Below are 18,215 nucleotides of genomic sequence, written 5' to 3'. Positions count from 1 at the left end.
ATCAGTGGCTCTTAATGCTGGGTTATTTCTATAGTTATTTACCGTTATACTGGAAGCCGTAAATGATGATTAAGTTATTGCTTGGTGAGGCCACTAGGTGGCACAGTCCTGTTGTAGGCTTTATAGACGAACAGAGCGATTGATACGACAGCTCTTATCTAATGTTACAGGTAAACGTGTACAATTTTTGTTTTTCTTTATACTCTTAGCTGGAACTAGCAGAATGGTGGGGTACGAAGGTGGTGACCCTTAGAAATTAAATGTTCACCTCTCCCTTTGAGGTTGACATGACTGGATAATCTGTACTGGCAGAATTACGTCATGGGTTTCCAATGTGTTGCTGTATAAAATGAAATATTGATTTTTACCATATTCCTTATATATGAATATCAGACTTATGAGATATCTGTGTCTCAGGGGCGTTTTAAGAGAGGAGGGGGTCCTTGTGCAGCCTCCCTGCGGACCCCCTCCTCTCCGGCAGTGCAGTAGACTCTGCATTTGTGCCAGATTCTACTGCGCAGGTCTCCGGGAACATGGCGTCCTGAAGACATCTCTAGTGCGGCGCATGCATAGATCACTGGGAAAATGGCCGTCGCACCATTTTCCCAGTGATTTCAGTCTGCCGAACCGGCCGACGCGGGACACCCTGCACCCGTATAATAAATATATGGGTGCAGGGGGCACCCACAATAGACACGCCAGTGCTGTCTCTCTTGATATGACTTATGGTTATATTAATGTGTTACATACCATATGTATGTAAAGTAATTGACAGGGTTCCTCTATAAGTATCTCAGTCTGGAGTCACACAGAAAGTTTATTTCTTGCAGAAGTAAGGGAACAATTATTGCATGGACAGGTAACGATTATGTACGCTGTGTGTGCTAGCAACTAGATTATTGCTCTCATTAGCCCGTCTTCATCTTCTTCTCAAAGCAATCATCTGATTGGTTCCCGTGAATGACAAATCATGTGACTTCTGCCTTCCATCTTTGCTCTAGGTTGGCACTACTTAAATAATGTGGTCCATCATCTGTCCTCTGTTTCTTATAAGGTAATTTTATAAAACCCAACAATGCCCACGTTCGCTGGCGCGTGGTGGTGCTGCTCCGTGCCTTCCGCTGGCAGCATGTGGCAGGTGGTCTGCAGGAGAGAATCGTTTGGCAGAAATGAGGGAAGACCCCCTATATGTGCCTTGTACCCTCTTCTCTCTCCTGCCGCCCACTGAGAACACGGTGCCAGCGTGAGGAAGCAAGCAGAACGGGGATGGGCCGTATCGCACGAAAGCCGCACCCCGGCTACATCATCTGCTGAGTTCTGCTTCTACTTAGGATATTGAAGGTGGAATTACCCTTAAACGTCAGATCTCCGGACCGAATCGCTCGCGTCTGGAGTACAAAGTGGATATTTCCCTGAATGCTGTCTCTAATGACATCGGCACAGTAGCGGGTCCATCCTGACAGACAAATGTTACTCCCCAACCCAAATACTCCTGCAATTAATGCACTCTCATTGGAGAATAACGCTTTCACATTTTTATCTCTTTAAGGGGTCTATTTACTAAGCAGTGTTAGGAGACAGAGTGAATGGTGATAAGGTACCAGCCAATCAGCTCCCAACTGTCATTTTTCAAACACAGCCTGTGAGATGACAGGAGCTGATTGGCTGGTACCTTATCACCATTCACTCTGTCTCCTAACACTGCTTAGCAACTAGACCCCTAAGTAACCGCTTTTCCTGTGTATGGAGTCTGGACTTTAATGACTATGGGCCAGATGTACTAAGGGCCAGATTCACTACAGAACGCAATATTGTGTACAACTGCGATAGTATGCTAATCCATTGCGATCGCAATGCAATCTCAGCGCAAGATAAGAACGCCCACTTTACCTTACACACTTCCGTAGTGTTTAACAAGTCTGCGAAACCATCGGTACAATCGATTACCATCGTAGCCTCACACACACTTGCACAAGCTCTGACCTTACTCAGAAATCGCTAACATCCGCGCACGCTATCAGGGCTCAGGCTGCGTAGGGCATCGCAGTGGATAATTTATGCACGCCCCTGCAACGCTGTTGAAACGCACTGGCACGTCTGCGTTCCCCCGACCCCCCCCCCCCCTTCGTCACCACCCACAAACGGCACTTTTCTGGAAATCACTCTTCGATGGGTCTGCGTAGTCGCTGCGATCACTGTCCCAATCGCAATGGCTAGTTCGTGCACTGCGATGATACGCAGGACGCAACAATCGGCCGATTGCGTGCGTATTAGCAACTGCGTTCCTTGCTGAATCAGGCCCTAGGCCTTGGAGAGTGATAAAGTAGAGAGAAATAAATTGCCACACAATCAGCTCCTAACTGTCGTTTTTCAAACACAGCCTGTAAAATGACAGTCAGGAGCTGATTGATTGGAACTTTATCCCACCCCCACTTTATCACTCTCCAAGGCTTCGTACATCTGCAGTATTTGGACGGTCTATTGTGTGTTAGGAAGTGGAAACCGATGACTGCTTTGCGTGTGATGGGTGACTTAGCACATGGTCATCTCTGCGGCTGGTGCAGAGTGAGCGCAAGGCCTGTTAGCGCGGCTCATCTTGCCTAAAAACGCTGTGCACATTCCCTGAAAGCATTACGTACCCATAAGGCGACTTGTGGGCTTCTGGCCCTAACGCCCGCCCGTGGCCGGTAGAGTGGGTCTGCGGAAGGTAGAGGTGTTCTAACGTAGGGTAAGTATAGTAAGGACATCTTGCGAACACATGACAAACACAAGTGCACCTCAGAATATCGTATTATTTTTGGGAAGACGGTCGCCTGCGCTAGCGAATCACTTCTGGTAGGATATTTGTGAATGCACCATGGCGCAGTTTGGAGCTATCCTCTGTGCTCAGGGTATAGATTATACTTTTGCTTACGTAGGCCAGCATTTCTTTTTCCGCACACGAGACAGAGGACCTCATTCAGTCAGTCGCAAGAGCCGATGCGCTCGTAACCGACTCGATGGTTCGTCCTGTGCACGCGCAGCGGCCGCACTGTGCGTGCGCAAGCCCTGGAGCGACAGAGAGACTCCTTAAGGAACGCCTACCGTTTTGTGGGCGGCCGCACTGACATCATCAGTGATGTCAGTGGGGAGTTTCCTGCTCAAACAGAGCAGGAAGCTCCCAGGGGCTTACGAGTGCAGAGACCCAACCCTAGGGTCTCGTCGTAAGCCCTGATGGTCGCAATGGTGATCACCATCGCGACCATCAACCTGGTCGGTCGTTAAGCTGTGGGTGGTAACCCACAGCTTAACTAACGACCAGAAGGCCGCACTTAAAATTGAAAGCGGCCTCCCTCATTCAGAACGAGCGGTCGCTTCTTGCGACCGCCTCTGAATGAGGTCCAGAGAGCTATTTATGCTGTATAATCCAGGCTTTTGGGGGTGAATATGCTATTTTGTTTACGTTCTGTTAACTTAACACCCAGTTTTCGAACAACGCTGCACCAGTCTCCAGCCAATTACTTAGTGTTGTAGGTACTTTTTTGGACAAGATCACCTTACCTATTGTGATGTACTATATAATATGAAATTTTTGCTACTCCAAATGCTCTGTGTTCTGCTTAGTGTAAGTCTCTGAGTGCAACATATAGCGTAATATAAATAAAAGTATACATAGACACATACATACAACATTTCTGCCAAAAAAGAATCGTCTGACACCTGTTAGAGCCGTTCTGCTACATCGTAACTGTGTTTCCTCTTCTGTCCAGTTAGGGAATGTTCTGCGGCTTCGTGTAGGGAATAAATTAGGGTTTGGCACTTTCTTTGTTCAGCAGATTTTGAGTCTATATTCACAGTATGCGGAATATCTACATAAAAGGTACCTCTAAAGTATAATACGTCCCAGAAGATGTCTAAGACAGTTCAAACTACTTAGTAAACAAGAGAGGAAAACTCAGGCAAGTAGGCTAACAAATGGTAGAAGTCCTATTCATCTCTAGGTTTAGTGGTGCAGATATTTGCAATATTCCTATTGGCTTTCATATGAACTGTACGCGTTTGATAGGGTCTTGTTCTCAGTTCCGTGAAAAAGTCCTATTGAAGATCAGTAGACAGACCCCACCACACTTTTCTGTACACTATCAGCCTCCCCTACGTAAGCCTATGAGGTCCGACAACTTCCTGCAGTTCTCCATCTTGAAGGTGTCGGCCTTCTCCCTGAGTCTTTCATCTCCATAAAGCCGAGCCAGATTGGCAAGGTCTGACCTCTGCTGTTTCTCCTTCCAGCATCCAGCTTGTACTTGCTCTGCGTACTCCTTCTCCACCGCCCTCTCCAGCTCCACCAGAGCTTGTCCGCGGTAACGGGCCTGAAAATTGTGGCCGACGTAATAAGGGACTCCACGGCTGCTTGTCTCTCTGGAGATAGTTAAGCCAAAAGAGGGTCTAGGATGGAGGCTGTAAGGTGGACTGTTGGCAGTCATCTGAGCCACCACAGATACCACCACCAAGATCAGTACCGGCAAGACCTGGATGAAGGCAGAGTATGCCGTTTTAGGGCGTCCGCCTTCTTCTTCCTCCTGTCTCCTAGGCCGTCTGATATTGTTCTTCTCCATTTCCTCACGCCATCTTGACTTTTTGGTCTCTTGACCCTTCTTATTCCACCATTTTGGACTTGACCGTCCAGCATCTTCTCTCCTTTCCTGTTGAGTTTTAGGTCTTCCTGCTTCTCGTTTGGCTTCTTTCTGGCACTTTGGTGGCCCACCATCCTGTTTCTGCTCTCTTTCCCACTGCCATTGCCGTCTCTCTTCATTATATACCTCATCTCTCCATCTCCTTTCTTGACTGTTGTCTTGTCCCATGCCCTCCCTTTGCCATCTTGGCCTATCTTGTGTGTCCTCGTCGGATGACCACCTCTGCCGTCTTCCAGCCTCGTCTCTTCTAGTTGGCCTTTGCTCTCGTGGATGACCGGCGTAAGCTGCCCGCGCTGGAAAGTGACCCCTGAAGAAAAGATCAAAGAGCTCGTCGGTCGTCAGGTCTGGGTCCGTGGCTGCGTGCGTCCGGCCTTGCGAGTCGTCATATTGTTTTCTCTTAGCTGGGTCGCTGAGTACGGCAAATGCTTTCCCAATCACCTAAAAAAGACATAAAAGGTATTCAGTATGGACGCAACCCACAAACGTACTTTGAAGTAGAAGTTTTGTGCACTTGGTATGTAAATGGGGGTGACAAAATACATAATAAACAGATCAGTGACCTGTCACATGCGCCCCCAATGATGCTAATGTTTGGAATGGCGGCTTTCCATCTACACATGTCAGGCTTTACCTCCCTTACAGTAAAGATTCCTTCCACATATATTTGTATTGATCTTAGATATATTTGTTCTTAATTCTGTCACCTCTTAGGCACCATTTTTCCACAGTAACAAGTCTTTCTAAGCTTCCTTTATAATTTGACCCTTCCATACCCCGATTCTAACCCGGAATCGGCATGATTCACCGTCGCGGCCGGCGGTTCAAATCCCAGCAGCGGCAGCCCGACAGAGGAGGAAATCCCGATCGTCCCCAGGTAAGTATAAACCTAATTTTACCCCCTAACCCTAACCTCCCCCCTGTGCCTAATCCTAATCCCCCCTCTAAGTGCCTAAACCTAACCCACCCTTCCCCGATGCCTAGCCTAACCCCTGGGGGGTGCCTAGCCCTAACCCTCCCTCCCCCTAGCCTAACCCTAATCTCCCGGGGGGGGGGCCTAACCCTGTCCCCCCCGGGAGCCCTAAACTTAACCACCCCCCCCCGCGCGGCTGTCCGCGCCCGGCAACCCTTCGATCGGGATGCTGGCCGTCAGTCTCCCAGCGTCGGTAAAATGCATTAACCCGACGGAAACTGGCTTTAGCGCAAAGTTAGTAAATCAGGCTTCCAGGGCATCACACGGACACAACCCTTTGCGTCCAACTCAGAATAAGCCCCAACATGTTCACGTAATGTCATGTGTTCCACACTTTGATTTGTCTTAGATGCTGTTGCCTGGCAACTGTCCTGCTTACGCACCTCTCTGCCATTCTGGTATTCCTGAGGTAATTTTTTACCCCCTTTTTTTATATGGATTGGAGACGGCGGACGCAGTGAGGATGTATTAGCAAAGCGAGTAACAGGTAGCATTTGGGGGAGATAACGTGGGATGGCTACAAATACGCAGGCGGGCCGTGATTGCAAATTCGCACGCAGCAGGAGAGGCCCCGGCGTCGGTAGCTGAGGCGGACATTCTGAGACGGCATAGGCTTGCTCAGATGCTCGACGTGCGACGGATGTTTCCGATGTCTTTTGCACGACAGCAGCGAATGTGAGGCGCCGAACATCAACTAAGTCATTAGCATATGTCCGCAAGTCCACTTTGTCCTTCCACCTCTGAATCGGGCACATCGTTACTACAGCCTGACTGCAAAAACATTAATCTACACCTTCTCCACACTAAGGGGGATATTTACTACAGTGAGAGTTTTTAGAAGTGGAGATGTTGCCCATAGCAACCTATCAGATTCTAGCTATTATCTTCTAGAAGGTGCTAGTTAAATGTTAAGTAGAATCTGATTGGTTGCTATGGGCAACAACTACACTTCTAAAAACTCTCACTTTAGTAAATATCCCCCTAGAAGCCTGAATCTGAGCTGCACGCAGCACTGATATTCGCACAGATGGTGGATATTTTCCAACTGTGCAACCGTCTAAGTAGCTAAAAAGTCGCACAGCGCACGCGGCCCAGCGATTGTGTACGCTCAGTGGCGCAATAGCGAATGAGAAGCACAATATCAGAAATGTACAAGCTTTCCTGGGCGGCAACTGGGAGGTGGCTTTTCAGGAGCGCGGAGATTTGCCGCCTTATGGGCGTATTCTGGGAGTGTTACGGCAGTTTGCAGAAGTGGTTGCGAACTCGGGGCCTGAATCAGAGATGGCGGCTAATTTGCCCACAGGTGCGATTTCGCACGGTACGCAGGTCGTAAACATGCTAATAGGTATCAAAGCTTACCCGAGCATAGGGGCGCCCACTGCGCCTTCTCATCTGCATACGACGTCACGTATATCGGTAACGCCAATCGACCAGCCATGCTGCGGCAGGTCTGACCTGTGTAAATTACAGCGGCTCTCCTCACACGCATGCGTATGAGGTCACAATGGCTAATTTATGCACGCCTATGTAATGGCGTTTAAACTGTCAGACATCCTTGTTGCAGTCGCGTTAAAAAGCCCCTCTCAGCGCTCCGTGCACTGTGAAACTTTGCTAGCGCCGGGCGTGTTTTGTTCGTCTTTTTTCACTAGAAATGCGTCTAAGTCGCAATGTGACTAGGAAGCACCAGCAGGCTGCGCCGATTCATTGGATATGCGACACGTGTATACTTAAATATACCGGGGCCGATTCAAAGATGGACGCTAATGCCGCGGCCGCAGGTGTGAATCTGTACGCAGCGGCCGTGTGAAAAGAGGCAAGTGTCTCAGCCGCTGGGATTTGTATAGAGACGCCCACTGGCTGCTTAGCAAATCCCAGCCACTGCGCACCAGGACCCAGCTCGGTCGCAGCTCAATCGATTATCGGCCTCCTGAATAAATTATCGGCCTCCTGAATCACGCAAATTGGGGGCGTCGGAATTGAGACGCTGGAGCAGTAGCGCACACAGGGGGGGGGTTCTGAGTACCCAGAAACCCCCCCCCCCTGACAGAGGGGAGAGCAAGCACCACCATGTTATTAAGCCCCGCCCCCTCGCAACATTAGCGTCCATCTCGCGGGTCAATGGGGAGGAGGCGGAGCGCACGACATCTGTTCACTAGTGTAGGGAGAGCCTGGGGGGCTGCCCAGCATCTCGGAGAGTGCTGGGCACGCCCCCTATAGTGATGTAAACCGGGGGTTGCTGTGAGGCTCCGCCCAGGTTTCTAGATGCCCCACCCCTTTTTGGAAAGCCCCACCCCCTTTTTGGATGCGCACGCCTTAGGTGCGCGAAGGGTCCCTCTTCCCGGCCTTCAAAAGTTGGGTGATATGCATATATGTGTGTGTGCTTATATGTATGTATACAAATTATATATGTGTGTATATATATATATATATATGCCAGTGTGTGTGTGTGTATATATATATATATATATATATATATATATATATATATATATATATATATATATTAGGAACCCCCCCTTAAAAATCCGACGTTTGCCCCTGCTGGAGCCAATTTCACTGCGTATGGGACGCCCCAAACACAGGGCCTGATTCAGAGCCGCTCGTAAGCTCCAAGCGATGTTCGCACAACTGCGCATGCATATGGGTCGGAATGTGCATGCGCCAACCAGTCATTGCGGTCGGAAATCGAGCGCTCGCAAAATAGCGAGTGCCTGCTAATTTGAGTGACAGGATGAGGCGTTTGTGGGTGGTAACAGGGGAAGGTGCTTGAAAACGGGGAGTGGAGATCCGAACGCAGGCGTGCCAAACGGTCAAAATGGGCGTTTTAAGGGTGTGCATAAATAACAAAGCAGCGTCATCGGCCACGTCACTTGTTTGTCTCTTAGCCTGAACTGTTCGCATGATTGCGGTAGGAAAATCCAACCACAAGCACTGCGAGCAGTTCAGACGCCTTTCGATGTACTCGATTAATCTAATAAATAGTGGAGATGATGAATGATGCGAGCGACCAAGGGGCGTCTTTACAAAATAGCGAGCGCATGTTTCGTTCGCTCGCTCAGACGTAGAGGCGTCAACAGACCGCAAAGAGCGAGCGCTCAATTTAAATAGCCGGCCCCTTTTTCTGAACGAGCGAGCGCAAATAGCGTCCGGCTCTGAATCAGGCCCACAGTCACAACACACCTCCGTTTGAGTTGCCGCCCACAAATGGTCCCTGTCAGTCACTGCACAAATGAATCTTCACTGTGATCGCCATCGGTAATGACACCTGACACATGCACAGTGTGACTCCGATGGGACAGTGGAAGGGCCCCGGCTGACTCCATGCTTACATTAATGGCTATGGAAGGACATTTGCGCTATATAGTAACTGTGAATAAACACGGTTATAAAACATCCCATTGTCAATTGTTTAATTAAACCCAGCTACAAAACATCCCTTGTCGATGCCATTTGCTTATGTACAAAGGGCCTGATTCAGAGCCGCTCGTAAGCGGCCGCTCGTTCGCTCCGAGCGATGGTTGCCCAACTGCGCATGCGTACGGATCGTTATACGCATGTGCGAACCAGTCAGTGCGGCTGAAATTCGTTTGTTCGCTATATAGCGAGTGCCTGCTATTTTGAGTGACAGGAGGAGGCGTATGTGGGTGGTAACAGGGGAAGGTGCTTGAAAACGGGGAGTGGATATACGAACGCAGGCGTGCTTAAAGGTCAAAACGGGCGTTTTAAGGGTGTGCATAATTAATACAGCAGCGTCATTGACCACGTCACTGGGTTATTTTATAGCCAGAACTGCTCGCAATATAGCGGTAGCAAAAACCAACCACAACAATAGCGAGCAGTTCATACCCTGTTCGATGTGCTCGATTAATCTAATAAATAGCGGACATGACGTAGGATGCGAGCGGCCAGGGGGTGTATTTTTCAAAAAAACGACCGCAAGTTTTGTTCGTTCGTTCAGACCTAGAGGCGTGAACAGACCGCAAAGAGTGAACGGTTCATTTGAATAGCCACCCCTATTTTCTGGACGAGCGAGCGCTAATTGCGTCCGGCTCTGAATCAGGCCCAAAGCTCCAGAGCAACTGTGCTGTACTCAGCTGCCCTGGTGATCATATGCCCAGAACGGTAAGGGTTAACTTGCCACATTGCTGGACCAGTCTGCGCCGAGGTGCACGTGCCGGGGGCTATCTGTCTCGCGCATGCGTACTGGAACTGGAGGTGGACTAATATGTTTAAAATTAAAAGGAAAAAATAAAATAGAATAAAAATTTAAAAAACCTTTTCATGACGATCTACGCCTACTTTGACAGTCTGTCCTGCAGCCACAGGATATAGCAGTTATAGAGTTAGGTCCTGATTCAGAAGTGGATGCAGTACCAACGTCGGTCGCCGTGAAGCGTTTTTTCTTTTTTGCTACTGCGCAGGCGTCAAAGCAGAACTGCGCACACGCAGCGATTAGTTAGGAGGATTTATTCGCAAAGTGAGTGACAGGTAGTCAGCATTTGGGGGGAGGCAACGGGTGGGTGGCTACAAAAAAAAACGCAAGCGTGCGCCAGTGAGCCTCCACCAAATCGTGTGCAGCCGGAGAGGCCCCGGCCAGTTAGGTGAGACAAACATTCTAATATGGCCTAGGGATGCTCAGAGGTTCGATTGCGCGACCGATATTTCCGATTTGTTTAGCATTTGTATATAGGCGGCGGATGCGAGACGCCGGAGGCGGGCGTCTTTGTACACAAGACGGCGGCAGAGTACTTAGCATATTTTCACAAGTCCGCTGTGTACGGAATCGCAGCAGCGACTGTCATTGTGCGTATCTCTCGATCAGGCCCTTAGTTATATATTTAGTCAACATCCAAGAAACATTAGGAGATGCAGAGGATATAGTTATTAGCATATACTGTATGTAACGTCTGATCATCTGTCTCTGTGGTGTTGTCTAAATTATTTTATGATGTAATAAAATAAATACTTGACCATCAGAGATAGTGCTCTCTCTCCCCCCACTCTCTCCCCCTCTCTCTCTCCCCCTCTCTCTCTCCCCCCACTCTCTCTCTCCCCCCAATCTCTTTCCCCCCTCTCTCTCCCCCTCTCCTCTCTCTCTCCCCCCCTTTCTCTCTCCCCCTCTCTCTCTCCCCTCTCTCTTTCTCCCCCTCTCCCCCCTCTCTCTCTTTCCCCCCTCTCTCTCCCCTCTCTCTCTCCCCTCTCTCTTTCTCTCTCCCCCTTTCTCCCTCTCTTTCTTTCTCCCCCTCTCTCGCCCCCTCCTCTCTTTCTATCCCCCTCTCCTCTCCCTCCCCCCTCTCTCTCTCCCCCTCTCTCTCTCCCCCCTCTCTCTTTCTCTCCTCTCTCTCCCCCCCTCTCTCTTTCTCTCTCCCTCTTTCTTTCCCCCCCTCTCTCCTCTCCCCCCCTACTCTCTCTCCCCACCTCCTCTCTCTCTCCCTTTCTCCCTCTTTCATTCTCCCCCTCTCCTCTCCCCCCTCTCTCTCGATCTCTCCCCCAGTTTACTTTTGTTCTTGTTCTTTGCATATCTCAGACTGAGGGCACAGGCTGGCATGATATCTGGGTCTGTCTTATCACTTAGGGGTCTATTCACTAAAGATGGGTACACACCTGATAGATATTATATCTGCAGATCGACTGATAACATATGTTCTGCATACAGTCTGCACGATCGTCGGTGACTGATGTCACAAAAGGGGCGGGCATTTACATGAGCCCACCCAGTTCAGCTGTCAATCACCGCCGGCCCGTGCAGCAAGTGTATATTGGGCATAGGCTGTGCAGCACGATATGTCGGCCAGTGTGTACCCAGCATAAGCCTTGTATGGAGATAAAGTACCAACCAATCAGCTCCTGACTAATTTTCAAACAGCCTGTAAAGTGACAGTTAGGAGCTGATTGGTTGGTACTTTACCTCCGTCCACTTTATCTCTCTCCAAGGCTTAGTACATAGTACCATTATCTGTGTCTCACTATCCATAGTCACCTTAAAGGCCTCTGTAGCCCCCGGAGAGCTGTTCTTGTCAGGGTGGTACCGCAGCGCCAGTTTCCGATAAGACTTCCGAATCATCTCCTCGCTGGAATTCCTCCTGACGCCCAGGACGCTGTAATAATCCTCACTGTCTTGAAAGCCTTGCGTCACTCTCTCCTCCTCTTCCTCCTCCTGCTGCTCCTCCTCCTCCTCTTCATCGTCGTCATCGTCTTCTCGCCAAGCTGGTCTGCCGCAATTCCCGCAGCCCGCACAGTGGTTATGGTTGCCCCAGCATTCACCCTCCTCATAGTCATCGTGGGTCGGTTGGAAGTAGGCGCCATCGGCTTCCAAGTAACCACCGCGAATGGCCTGTATCAGGGCCGCAGCAGTCCGCGTGGGGTAAAGGCTTTGGGCCTGGTAGAGATAATTCAGTGCGTCCCCCGTCCTTCCGCACTCGAGGCGCACCCGCGCAATCTTTATCAACATCTCGGCCCGCTGGCGCTCCATCTTAGCCGCTCTTCCAGCAGAGACCGTATTCGGGGATTTAAATGGTCTCAGGGGAAAAAGTTCCAGATGATCACTTTTAGCTTCAAAAAGTTCTGCTTCTTTTTTTGAATTTCCAATGCAATAAATAATAAATGGAGTTAAGTTAAAATATCCCGCAGCGATCGTTAAAAGTAAGCCTTCGTTTCAGCAACACGGCGACCAATCGCTTTGCAGGGCGGTGACGCGGGTCCATGCAAATGAGCGGAGCGGCTTCTCGGACGGGGAGGTGTTATGAACGTTTGGAAGCGCGGACGGGTAAAGGGCATCTTCAGGTCCGGAGAGGAACCCACTGGCCCGGAAACCAGAAATCTGCAACGATCGGACACAAAGCCGTAGATTTTTTTTTTTTTTTTTTAATGCACCGCCCAGTGGGGCTCATTAAACATCTCTCTGCAGCTTCCTCGCCGGGTTCCGTCAGCGTCAGCAGAAAGATATAGATGCAGCTGCCACGATATAGCTCTTCTCCAGGGATTCACTGAGCGCTGCTGAATCCAGTGCATTTAAACCGAGCAGTCGGGGGATGAGAGGCCGACGTTGCTGCACCAGCCACCTGCACAGTAATGCAAAAATAATGCTTTCCCCACCCAGCCCCCCTCCTCCTTTGCAGATTAATTAGCCACAGTCCCAGAGCAGGGCATCCTGTGTCACTGGCTCCTTTCCATCTGCCAACCCCCCCCCATCAGCCAGCTCTATAAAAAGCCATACTAGAGGCCGAACAGCATCAGTACTACTGACAGCGGCAGCTGATCCCCAGGCCCACGCTGCTTCCTTCCTGGCCTGAAGCATGCTGGGAGATGTAGTTTTCCCAATCAGCAGGCAGGACTTGGAGCTGTGTGACCTATATGTAACGTGTGCTGTTATTTCTCACACGTGTGGGGACATTTATCAAATCTTGGAGAGAGATAAAGCTCCTAACCGTCACGTTACAGGCTGTGCCGGAAATATCTCCCCCCCACAATCACGTATGTTCATTTCTGAGGACCCCGCCGCATAGTAGAGGACATTTTCATTAGAAATAGAATAAAATTTAACACCAAGGGCCGGACACAATTAGACGCGAAAACGTCTGTGCGAAGTTCGCCCGAATGTGTCACTTTTCGCCACGCTATCGCGTATGCGGGTCTTCGGGCAAACCTGTTACAAAAGACGCGAAAAAAACAGTACGGTGAAAAGTGCGCCTGAAAATGGGGAAATGTGCCTGTACCCCCCCAAAAAAGAGGTAAACTAACATGGGGTAATTGTTTAGAAGTGTATTATTGGGCAAAGATTAAAGGGTTTGGGGTTTTTAAATTGTGTCAAATGGCCGTTATAGGTATATTTCCCTTACTGTGGAAAAATGATAGAATTTTTTTTTTGGGGGGGGGGGCAAAATAAATGCTCCAGTTAAATTAGGGGTACATAAAAGTGGGTGCAACCGGGGCTGTTTTTTAGCAGGAACTCAGGGCCTGATTCTGCTCGCAAGCAGCTTAGCTATTCTGCCTGTGCTGATATGGTAACGCAGGAGGAGGCATCGCGCTCCCCGTGCATTACGTATCCAACACAGCATCGGATACTCTGCGGACCATCGGCCGGCTAAGGTGACCCCGTCGGAGCTGCAGGGAAGAGGCCAAGAAATCTCCGTCAGCCGACGGAGATCCTGGCTTCTTCCCTCCCCCCCAACGGCGGCGACACCCCTCCATTTCAGGAAATGGAGGTCATCGCTGCCCCCCTGCCCGCCCCCAAACGGCAGTAAACTGTCAAATACTGACAGTCTGCTGCCAGTTTATGTTTGGGCTCGCAGAACCGTTCTGCACATGCGCCAAAATTTATTTTCCATAAAATAAGTTTCATTTTAAAGTCCATTTTGAGTGCTTTCTTGTCTAAATACTATATATATATGTGTTTTTCTATGGCTCCATCCCCAGTTACAGGGAGAGCAAGGAATGACTTTCTGAGGACTGATGCTGCTGTCAAGTTGTGCGCTGGGCTAGGGAGAGACGCTGCTGCAGTCAGTCCTCTCTCTCCCTGCGCTATGTGTGGGGGGGAGCAATTGTGCCACCACCGTAAGGAGGTGGTCTGGCCACACCTCCCCCGGTTGGCCACACCCCCTCCCTGTACCTAGGCCCAGCGGAGCTGTTGCGTCATGCCCCCCCCCCCTCTGGGGTCCATGCGCCGCCCCCCCCCCCCCTGCACCCTCTGAATAGTAGGCAGATCCTAGTGGAGTGGGCAGAATGTGAAGAGTCTCTGTGAAATTTGCGGGTTAATAGGGAGGAGGCGGTGCTAAATGATGCAAATTTGTGCCATTTAGCCCCGCCCCCTCGGCACAGGCCAGCATTTCGCGGGGTTTTCCTGTAAAGGGGACGGTGCCTGATGACAGCTATAGTCTCTCCCCCCCAAGGCTGGTGGCGGCAGGTCCTCTCCGGCTGCTCCCGGAAAGGATTACAAGAAAAGCCGGTAAGTAATAAGTATGCTGGAGTTGTGCACCTGAGATCTGTCTGTTTCTGTGCCTACAATTAGTCTCATCAGGTAGCGCCTCCCATTGTATATATATAGTCAGGTTGTGCAGTCCAGAAATCTTTCCCATATACTCCATTTAATGTGCTTTATTGCACTTCTGAGGGAAAGGAGACGCCCTCTGTCTGCTTAGCACCCTTCCTTATTGGTATAAAAGCTTGGAGTATGGTAATGTATATGCACACTGTATTAGGCACAATTCTAGGTAAGTCCTACAAGTTATATACTGTAGTGCAATTTTGGTTCATTTTTGGGGTGTGGGTCCCCCTGGATTGTGTTGGCTGATCTGTCTCAGGGCACCGCATTATAACACATTTTCCTTTATTACACAATTTAACCCTTCACTGTGTGTTTATTATACATGTGCTTCACTTTTTTATTTTCATTCTTTATATGCAGCTGCTCCGAACTATGGGCCTGATTCAGAGCTGAACGCTCTGACCAGAGCGCTCGCTCTGAATCAGGGCCCTCCTACCTTTTTTTGGAGCGTCCTCATGGACGCTCGCATAGCTGTGGGTTACCACCCACAGCTATAGCGAGCGTCCATGATGAAGACCATCGCGACCATCGGGCTTGCGACGAGACCCTGCGGTAGGGTCTCGCTGCCGCAAGCCCTGGAGTGATTTTGGCTGTATCAGAGCCAAAATCACTCCCACTGACATCACTAGTGATGTCAGTGGGGCCGGCTTGAGATGGTAGGCGTTCCCATGGGAACGCCTCCGTCTGGCAGGTACGCCCCCGGCACGCCCACCAAAGGGGGCGTGCTGTTAATCAACATCGACAGCATGCCCCTTTTGGTGCGAGACCCGGAGCGATGGAGAGCCCGTCGCTCGCCGGGTCTCGCGCATGCGCACGACGGAGCTCCCTCCATCATGCGCATGCGCAGTGGGGGAACATCGACCCGCTTGCGAGCGTACTGCCGCTCCCAAGGGGGTCTGAATGACCCCCTATCTCTTTACACTGCACTTTTCTTACTATGCTGGTGCCCTGGGGCGGCTTAGCTGGGCTAGTTTGGGTCCTGCGCTCTGGATTTGAACCTTAGTATGTTAGGGACCTACCCGAAAGAGGTTACCTGGATATGGTGGGTAGGCCCATAACCTTGGCCATGACTATGCTAAAAACCTCTATTGATTGCAAAATTTTATTGCATTTACATATTATTAGTAATTTGGAGTTGTGCACCTGAGATTTGTCTGTTTATGTGCCTGCAATTAGTCTCATTAGGTTCCCATTACATATATATACCGTGTATATAATATATATATATATATATATATATATTCAGGGTGTGCAGTCAAGGAATCTTTTCCAATAAGTGTGCTGTATAATCAGGGCGCCAAATTCAATGCACGGATCTCAATGATGCCAAAATACGCAAATGACTTCCTAAGCTTACCCGAGCATAGGGACACCCACTGCTGCCTTCTCCTATCCGTCTGATGACATAGAACAGCATAAACATCGGTAACACTGACGCAGATCGGGCGGTAATTGGTCAGACCTGCACTCGTTTGCCTAGCCACCCCCCCGTTACCTCCCCCAAACGCTGACTACCTGTCACTCACTGAGTGAGTCCCCTGTGCAAGCCTGACCACAAACCCCTGGCTGCGTGTGTGCACTACTGGTTTCACGCATGCGCAACGGCTATAAATCGCTCAATCTGCGTAAATATCGACATTGCGTAAATCTCTATCAGTCCCTCTTGTACACGTGAGCTGACTTGTGCTCCGAGCCTGTATAGCACACTGCGTTCCAGTTTACGTGATGCTCCGCTGGCCTCTTGGTACAGGGGGTGAATGCAGTTTTATCTTCCCGGCCAGCTGTATACATGTCGTTGGGAATAAACACGCTGACCTCTGGGAAATGTGAGACGCAGCAGTAATTGAACTGTTTACCATCTAAGCACAAGCACATAACTAGCTGACGGACGGCACTTGAGAGGTGACTGCTTTGTAGTTCGGCGACACACTACTAATAGTTGTTATTGTGGACAGTGAAAATGAGAAGGTACATTATTCTGTGGCTGCAGGATCATTAGCGGACTCACAAACCTCACAGTAGCTGCAGCCAGCAGCCCCTCTCTCCAGAGAGCGATCATCTGCGAGGACAGGGGTCACGTCTCAGCGCTGTCTCTGGCTCAGAGTTATTCGATAGGGCAGATACTAGTTCCACTGGCATAAGATTGTCTCCATGGTGTAGCAGTGGCCAGTGTGCTGGTCCGCAGGGGCGGCTCGAGGCATGTTCGACCAGTGCGGCCGAACAGGGGCGGCACCCCATAGAAGGCGCACCCCTCCCAACCATTCCCGATTTCAGCGGGACAGTCCCGTTTTTCGGGCACTGCTCCGCTGTTTCACCAAGGTGGTTGGGCACCTTCACCGCTGCAGCGGTGCCTGCCCCGGGGAAGAGGAATGGATGCCGCACGCATGTGCGCGGCATCCATTCACTGCAGGAAGAGTGCTAGGGGCAGCCCAGCTACTGGCATACGGACACGCCCCCATATAATGTCATTTAGGGGGCGTGCCCTATGGCAATTAGGCCATGGCCATTTTTGGTCACACACGGCTAAGGCATGCCTTCCAACATTTAAAAGGGGGGCGTGACTTGAGTAAAAGGGGCGGAGTCTACAGAAAACGGGGCGGAGCCTCATGGCTTCCCCCCGTTTTCGTCACTTTGGGGGCGTGCCCAGCACTCTCCGAGATGCTGGGCAGCCCCCAGGCAGTCCGTGCCCAAGAGAAACAGGCACCTGTTCTCCTCCTGCACACCCGCTGCTCTGCTATGCAGAGCAGCGGTTTGTGCTCTCCCCAACTCCCCCCCCACCGCGGGACACTGCGGCCCGCGGGTGGGACAGCGGCACAGTCCCAGAAAAATGGGACTGTCCCGCTGGAAGAAGGACAGTTAGGAGGTATGGCTAAGCCGCGACAGATCCCGGTCCCGCACAGGGCGTTGCTTACCCTGGAGATGGCCCTGCTGGTCCGGGCACTGGTCCTGCTACTGTGCACCCTTGCCCTCGCCGTCTGGTAATTGTGGATGTCGGGGCTTGGTGCAGGACCCCGGGAATCCCAACATGGCAGGGTCTGGAGGGATCTGGGGCCATATGTGGCGGGACCCGGTATGACCTCCAGGTATGCAGAGGGACTGGATACTGGAGGATCCAGTCCCCACTTGCCCTAACAGCAGAGTGGCATGGAGGCGGCAGAGGCTCCCTGCCGTTGTTGGGGCCATGAGAATGAATGGTGGTGGGCCTGAATCTGCAAGGACCCCATTAAAGGTAGGCTGTTGGTAAGTCTTTGGGCGGAATTCAATTGTTTTCACGGCCCGCATCTCCCGTCTAAAGTGACAGGAGTTCGCAGGCTGCTATGCAATTGTTCCAGATTTTTGTGCTGATCGCGCCCAAAGTGGTCGGGTTTAGACGCGTAAAGCAGCTAAACCCGACCAAAGTGCTGGGCGCGATCGCGAAATGTGATGTTTGGGCGCCCAAACATGTAACTTTTCGCACATTTCAGCTCTCATCCCCCTGGGGCTGCGAGCTGAAATGTAGCGCTGGCAGCTGATCGCGCCCGACAGGAGCAAG

The 18,215-nt window shown here is 50.6% G+C and overlaps 1 protein-coding gene across 1 annotated transcript; it reads right to left on the bottom strand.

Annotated features, from left to right (window-relative positions):
• Nucleotides 1-688: 688 nt before the first annotated feature.
• On the bottom strand, nucleotides 689-12,883 carry LOC148473744 (dnaJ homolog subfamily C member 18-like). The gene is made up of 2 exons (XM_088459520.1): nucleotides 11,621-12,883; nucleotides 689-5,108 (listed from the first exon to the last, which is right to left on the bottom strand). The coding sequence occupies exons 1-2, from the start codon at nucleotides 12,110-12,112 to the stop codon at nucleotides 4,122-4,124; spliced, it is 1,479 nt and encodes a 492-aa protein (XP_088315646.1). The 5' UTR covers nucleotides 12,113-12,883; the 3' UTR covers nucleotides 689-4,121.
• Between the last annotated feature and the right edge of the window lie 5,332 nt (nucleotides 12,884-18,215).

Source organism: Taudactylus pleione, unplaced genomic scaffold (assembly GCF_031769625.1).
Source record: "Taudactylus pleione unplaced genomic scaffold, aTauple2 ptg000913l, whole genome shotgun sequence".
NCBI lineage: Eukaryota > Metazoa > Chordata > Amphibia > Anura > Myobatrachidae > Taudactylus > Taudactylus pleione.
The sequence above is the reverse complement of the archived record's forward strand: the minus strand, read 5'-3'. Positions and strand labels throughout refer to the sequence as shown.

Excerpts from the sequence above, each read along its gene's own strand:
- LOC148473744 (XM_088459520.1), bottom strand. The coding sequence starts at position 12,112 with ATGGAGCGCCAGCGGGCCGAGATGTTGATAAAGATTGCGCGGGTGCGC. Across the intron at positions 5,109-11,620 it reads GGGCTACAGAGGCCTTTAAG|GTGATTGGGAAAGCATTTGC; the intron begins GTGACTATGGAT and ends TGTCTTTTTTAG.